This window comes from Trichechus manatus, unplaced genomic scaffold (assembly GCF_000243295.1).
Source record: "Trichechus manatus latirostris isolate Lorelei unplaced genomic scaffold, TriManLat1.0 scaffold00199, whole genome shotgun sequence".
NCBI lineage: Eukaryota > Metazoa > Chordata > Mammalia > Sirenia > Trichechidae > Trichechus > Trichechus manatus.
The window spans coordinates 561419-568461 of record NW_004444135.1 but is presented as its reverse complement, the minus strand read 5'-3'; the positions used below and the strand labels follow the sequence as shown (position 1 = coordinate 568461).

The window sequence follows — 7043 nt, the reverse complement described above, 5'->3', positions numbered from 1 at the left end:
AACGGATGTCAGAAGAGACTCTGAAACTTGCTCTTGTACATGGAATAGCTAAAGCGAACAGAAGAAATGATGAAGTAAAAGAGCTGAACAGATTTCAAAGGGCAGCTCCAGAAGATGAAGTATTATAATGAAATGTGCAAAGACCTGGAGTTAGAAAACCAAAAGGGAAGAACACAGTCAGCATTTCTCTAGCTGAAAGAACTGAAGAAAAAATTCAAGCCTCGAGTTGCAATATTGAAGGATTCTATGGACAATGCAGGAAGCATTAAAAGAAGATGGAAAGAATACACAAGGTCACTGTACCAAAAAGAACTGGTCAACATTCAACCATTTCAGGAGGTAGCATATGATCAAGAACTGATGATACTGAAGGAAGAAGTCCAAGCTGCACTGAAGGCATTGGTGAAAAACAAGGCTCCAGGAATTGATGAAATACTAATTGAGATGTTTCAACAAATGGATGCAACGCTAGAAGTGCTCACTCGTCTATGCCAACTGACTGGAAGAGATCCATATCTGTGCCCATTCCAAACAAAGGTGATCCAACAGAATATGGAAATTATCGAACAATACCATTGATATAATACACAAGAAAAATTTTGTTGAAGATAATTCGAAAACGGTTGCAGCAGTACATCGACAGGGAGCTGCCAGAAATGGAAGCTGGATTCAGAAGAGGATGTGGAACAAGGGATTTCATTGCTGATCTCAGATGGGATCTTGGCTGAAAGCAGAGAATATCAGAAAGATGTTTACCTGTGTTTTATTGACAATGCAAAGGCATTCGACTGTGTTGATCATAACAAATTATGGATAACATTGTGAAGAATGAGAATTCCAGAACACTTACTTGTGCTCATGTGGAACCTGTACATAGACCAAGAGGCAATCATTCAGAGAGAACAAGGAGATACTACATGGTTCAAAATCAGGAAAGGTGTGTGTCAGGGTTGTACCCTTCACCATACTTATTCAATCTGTATGCTAAGCAAATAATCTGAGAAGCTGGACTATATGAAGAAGAACAGGGCATCAGGATTGGAGGGAGACTCATTAACAACCTGCGATATGCAGATGACACAACCTTGCTTGCTGAAAGCAAAGAGGACTTGAAGCAATTACTGATGAAGATCAAAGACTACAGCCTTCAGTATGGATTACACCTCAACTGAAAGAAAACACAAATCCTCACAACTAGACCAATAAGCAACATCACGATAAATGGAGAAAATTTTGAAACTGTCAAGGATTCCATTTTAGTTGGATCCACAGTAAACAACCATGGAAGCAGCAGTCAAGAAATCAAATGACATATTGCATATTGCATTTTTGTTAAAAAAAAAAACTATATAGGATGAATAATTTTGTACGTGCATGAGAATTTTAAAAAGAGCCACCTAATAAAATTTTATATGATGTTACCCAATAGTTTTTAAGTCTTATAATACTTATAAGTAAATTATAAGTAAAAATAAATAAGTAAATCTTGGAAGATGAAGCACTGTGTTAGTTATATTTTTGAACTGTTGTGCTATAGTTTACAAAGCCATGACCACATTTTATTACAAGCTTCTACCCGTGGGGGAACTGAGAATGTGACTGTGTATCAGAGAATAGAAGAGAGACTCACCGTGCTGTCCAGCTGTATCCAGTGAACCTCATTGCTAGAGCTGACTCGGGACTGTTGGGTCTGCAGAGTGTATGGGAAGGAGCTCACCTGGAGCACCAAGAGGTTGAAAGCTTCCAGGACTTCTCTGCAATTAATGACTCTATCAGCCAATCCATGACTGGGTTCACCATGAGACAAGGAGCCCGAGATGACACTGAAGAAATGTTGAGAGTCAAGTTATTACCTCCTATTTTAACTAATTAGACGCAGAAACAGACACTCAAATGTACATACTGATATAATTCTTATATTTCTAGCTCTTTTACATTGGGGGCAGGAGTAGGAACAACTGAAATTTTAACTAGAAGAGAAAAAATTTAGGCTCCTTCTTACCCGTTTCAGGGATATTTTCTCCCCGCTTTTCAGTTTACCCTTGATATACCTCCAAATAATTGAGAAGGACCCACTTTACTTTGAAAAGCTCACCAGAATGAGCGAGCTCCTCCTTCAAAACATGATGCTTACAACGTTATAATGATCTATGCCCCAGAGAGGCCCAAAGCAGGAAGGGATCCCCACAGTGTAAAATCACTATTTCTCCCTTGAGACTGCTAGATTCACCCTGTCCATCCATGACCGAGATTTTCAGATCTCTGATCATTTTCAGTTTCGTTCAATTTGGATGTACGAGGTTACCATGCAGCCTCAAATTCCCATATTTTTTCCTCAAAGAAATAATCTTGATGCCCTGGGGAATTAAGTACACAGAGACCCAATATGTATCTTCAGGGATATCACAGAAATATCACCCGAGACTTTCAAAGATGAGGTATATAAGGTCAATGTGCTACCTCTGCTCAGAGAACATTAGCAATAACTGAACAGAACTTATTTCTTCCTTTTTCCCCTAAATTTAACAAGTTATCCAAAATTTTATTTATACCTACCTAGGCATTTCTACTCTGTCCTATAGGGTCACTATGAGTTGGAACTGACTCGACAGCACATAGCAACAATATGGCTCTAGATGTCAGATTATGGAGTACCAAACACATTTTGGCTTCTAAACAAGTGATTTTACAATTCTGACATTTCTACCACAGGCCAAAACACTTATAGGTTCTTAACCTTAGTGTCTCCTGCAGAAAAGAAAATCTATAAATGCTTTATGATGCCCCCAAATTTCCCTTTCCCTACATGAAGGAGCCCTGGTGGTATAAACACTTAAGCACTCAGCTGCTAACTGAAAGGTTGGTGGTTTGAACCTACCCAGTGGCTCCATGAAAGGAAGACCTGGCAATCTACGTCTGTAAAGATTACAGCCAAGAAAACCCTATGGGACAGTTCTACTCTGTCACATGGGGTCTCTATGAATCGAAATCAACTCAATAGCACCTAGCAACAACAACACCACGGTGAGGACAAACCATAATATGTAATATTCTAAGACTATTTGCTTCTTAGGCCATAGGAGCAAAGATACCGCCCACCAGCTAATTACTGTAGTTGTATCTAGGAGCAAAAATGGCTCCACCCTTCCACACTTAATGTTCTTTCATTAATAAGCCCACTGAAGAAATATGGAATTCTCTTGTCTAAACTGGTAAACTGGAGGTTTCAGATCTGCTCTCAGGCCACCTATTAATTAAAGCAGTCTGATCATTCAAGCAGCCTCTCTACTGCTGTTAAAGGCAAGAGAGAAGAGAGAAAGGCAAGGAAGATGAGAAAGGGTAAGAGCAGAAGAAAGAGAAGAGAAAGAAAAAAGAACTGGAGGAGGAAAGCTTGTAAGAAGGAAAGCAAATTTCTCTTCTAGCAGCTCATTAACCTCGCCCTCCTTATCACCACCCATTCTCTGAAACAGCAGAGTTCCACAATGCTCTTAAGACAGTATTTCTAGCAGGAATTTCTAAATTCACTCAAAATATAGCTAAAATAAAATCAACATTAAATTGGTTTTTAAACGTTGAGAGAGCAAGGAAAGGGTAGGAATGTTACCAGTAAGAAGATGTCAAATATTAAGGTCCCTGAGCTTTCAGATCATCACCTTTTAAATATATTACTATGTAACAATTACTGCAGTAGAAAAAATACTGTATTTGCTCACTCTGAAGCAATCACCTCGTTAGTTCCACATGGGAGTTGTCATGAACTAGCACAAACAGAGTGTACGGGTTCTGTTTCACCCTTCTCATAAAAACTTCAAACTTGGTTTGAATTTCACTGTCGAGACGAACAACATATTTCTCTGCTCTCTGATGAGCTGACCCATTTTCCTCCAGACCCAAGTCTACAAGGACACCTGCCAAGAAGAAAAGAAGGGTATATCTGTTTACATATGTATATATCCATGAGACAAACTGAAGTGCGGCATCAACAGATACTGGGTGTTTTTATTTTTCATATTGCCCACCACCATTCTGAGGAGAAAATATATTTCCCTTTCTTTATAATGCTCCCTCACCCTGGTCCCCACACCTAATACAAATGACAATGGGGAATATTCTGATACACTCAGTGAAAGCAGTTGCAGGTATGAGAGCTCTGTCTAATTAAATTCTACTTATATAAATAGCTAGTATAGGTTACTTGGAAAAAAATTAAGCTTTTGGCTACAGCCCTTGGCCAAATTAATATAATCACATAAGCCTTCCTTCCCCCAAATTTAGCAACAAAACAATGTAAGAAAAAGGAAAATAAAATGTGATGTCCAAAGATACCACTAGATTGAAAGCTTTTTAAGGCAGTGTTCTCCTCATTTCTGTACAGTGATGGTCTTGCACAGTATCTAGAGCACGGGAAGCCCTCAATGAATGTTGGGTTTATGTACCAAATTAAAAAAATCAACTGAACTACCCAAGATTACTATATATTCAACATGTTAGAAAATATGTAACTTAGTACTGTATTATTATTTCTATCATAAAGATACTCTTACATGCAAACATCTAAAATTGTTCTAGGCACATGAAGCTATTGCTGGCATAATTATAAAACACCAAATCCGTGCTCGCGTTGGCAGCACACATACTAAAATTGGAACGATATAGAGAAGATTAGCATGGCCCCTGTGTAAGGACAACACGCAAATTCGTTAAGTGTTCCATATTTAAAAAAAAAGAACACCAAATCCTCCATTAAAATTAAGAGATTTTTATGAATTGTGTTGATTTAGTTTGTTGAGTTTTATTTCTACCTTTTCTTTTAATATACCACTGTTGAATTAACAACTGCATGCCATTAACACCTAAATGCTGTTAATACTAATAGTTCTAAAAATAGTACAAAAAAAAGGATACATATTTTACCATATGAAAAATTCATTGTACCAGAACAGGTGGACAGAAAGGTAATTTTGCTTTTAAACATTTTTCGTTAGTATCCTTTACTCAGAGATTGTTTTCATTTTTTACTCAAATGTAGGCAAACTTTGTTGTGAATTTTCCCCAAAGCAATCAATCAAATATTTAATTTGGTAGATATCATGATGTTTTGGAAAGTGAATTACCTCAAAATTCATTCAACATTCAATAGCTATTTATTGAGCATCTGCTATGTGTCAGTTACTGTGCTAGGCCTGGGCATACAGAGAGAACAAGACAAAGATCTTAACCTTATGGAGCGTAGGCTGGGAAATGGATAATTTTGATGAGTGTCATGATGGAGACAAAGTACCATAGGTTAGAGGATGAGAGCAGAGATATAGAAACAGGGCTTACTTAGTCTCTGGGGTTTCTATTTCATTATCTGTAAAAGGGGGCGAGTACTACCAGTTGAGAATTAGTTAGGAAATAAGCAGTATGAGTTAAAGGCAATCTAGCAGGAAAAGGCTATAAGTTATCCCTAAAGAGGAAAAAAATATACCATATGGACAATTAAGAGTTGACTATATTTCAAAACAAATGAAATAAAGGCTGATTTATACATTGACAGGTCAATTCTACACATGGCCTTAATGGGAAAACAATGTTCCATGAATCTAAGAGGTCTTTCTCTTAAATATAACATGGTATACTAGTCCATAACTATGCAGCAGAGGCCACCTGGCTCTGCAGTGGTGAAGCTGGGTGAAGAGCAGGCACATGAGAGGTACTTGATTATTTTTTTCTAACTGGTCGCTATGAGTTGGAATCGACTCAATGGCAACAGGTCTGTTTTTTGTTACTGGGATATTTTTAGATCATCCTTACCTTAAAATTTTTAGACTTGGCTTTTATTTTTAAGTTTTGTTTCTTTCCTAGTTATGAAAGTGATGTAGATACTCATCTTGGAAAAACTGGAAAGTATAGAGATATATTAAAAAGGGAAAATTTATCCATAATTCTTTAACCCAAAATAAGCCACTGCTAATATTTTTGTGCATTTTTCCTGTGTTTTTTCTATGCATATTGTGCTAACAAGCTCACGTTTTCTAACTATATATCCTGATTTTCTTTTCGTTTATAACTGTAAAGTAAGAAACAAAACTATCATTATTTACTAATCACATGTCTATGTAGAAAACACAAAACAATCCATGGATAAATCAATATGAATAAGAATTTAGTTAAGTTGCTGGATTCAAAAATAATTTATAAAAATTAGTTGCATTTCTTTAACAACTGTATTTCATTTCATTATTTTTTATATTTTTTTATTGTACTTTAGATGGTTTACAGAACAGTTTCTCATTAAACAGTCAGTACACATATTGTTTTATGACACTGGTTAATAACCCCACAACATGTCAACACTCTCCCTTCTCGACCTTGGAGGACCCTTTTTTTTGGTGAAAATATACATAGCCAAAGTTACACCATTTCAAAAGTTTCTACATGTACAATTCAGTGACATCGATTATATTCTTCCAGTTGTGCTGCTATTCTCACTATCCTTTTCCACATTATTCCATCACCATTATCTTCAACTCACTGCCCCCTAGGCTTCAAATAAAACCTTTTGAGCTGCTGTTGTCAATTTGATCTCACATATATAATTCTTTTTTTTTTTTGTACCTTAGATGAAGGTTTGCAGAACAAATAGTTTCTCATTAAACAGTCAGTATACATATTGCCCTATGACAACGGTTAACAACCCCACAACATGTCAACACCGTCCCTTCTCAAGCTTGGGTTCCCATCACCAGCTTTCTCATCCCCTCCTGCCTACTGGTCTTTGTCCCTGGACTGTTGTGCCTCATTAGTTCCATTGTTTTCTGAGGCTCTCCAATCCCAGGCTGAATGGTAAACCTTGGAAGTGACTTCACCACTGAGCTAAAAGGGTGTCCAGTGACCATACTCTCGGGGTTTATCCAGTCTGTCAGGCCAGTAAATCTGGTCTTTTTTTTGTGAGTTACAGAATTTTGTTCTACATCCTTTCCCAGCTCTGTCCAGGACCCACTATTGTGATCCCGGTCAGAGCAGTCTGTGATGGTAGCCGGGCACCATCTAGCTGTACT

The 7043-nt window shown here is 37.4% G+C and overlaps 1 protein-coding gene and 1 non-coding gene across 2 annotated transcripts in view; one reads left to right on the top strand and one right to left on the bottom strand.

The window, feature by feature from the left end:
* Window positions 1-7043, bottom strand: part of GREB1L (GREB1 like retinoic acid receptor coactivator) — a 167892-nt gene that overhangs the window by 50766 nt on the left and 110083 nt on the right. Inside the window, exons 14-15 of the mRNA XM_004387917.2 lie at window positions 3728-3908; window positions 1631-1823 (exon numbers count right to left, since the gene is read on the bottom strand). Of these exons, the coding sequence (XP_004387974.1) occupies window positions 1631-1823; window positions 3728-3908 (374 nt within the window). The remainder of the gene's footprint in view (window positions 1-1630; window positions 1824-3727; window positions 3909-7043) is intronic.
* Window positions 4613-4719, top strand: LOC111822722 (U6 spliceosomal RNA). The gene has a single exon (XR_002825854.1). It is a non-coding gene; the product is annotated as a U6 spliceosomal RNA (small nuclear RNA).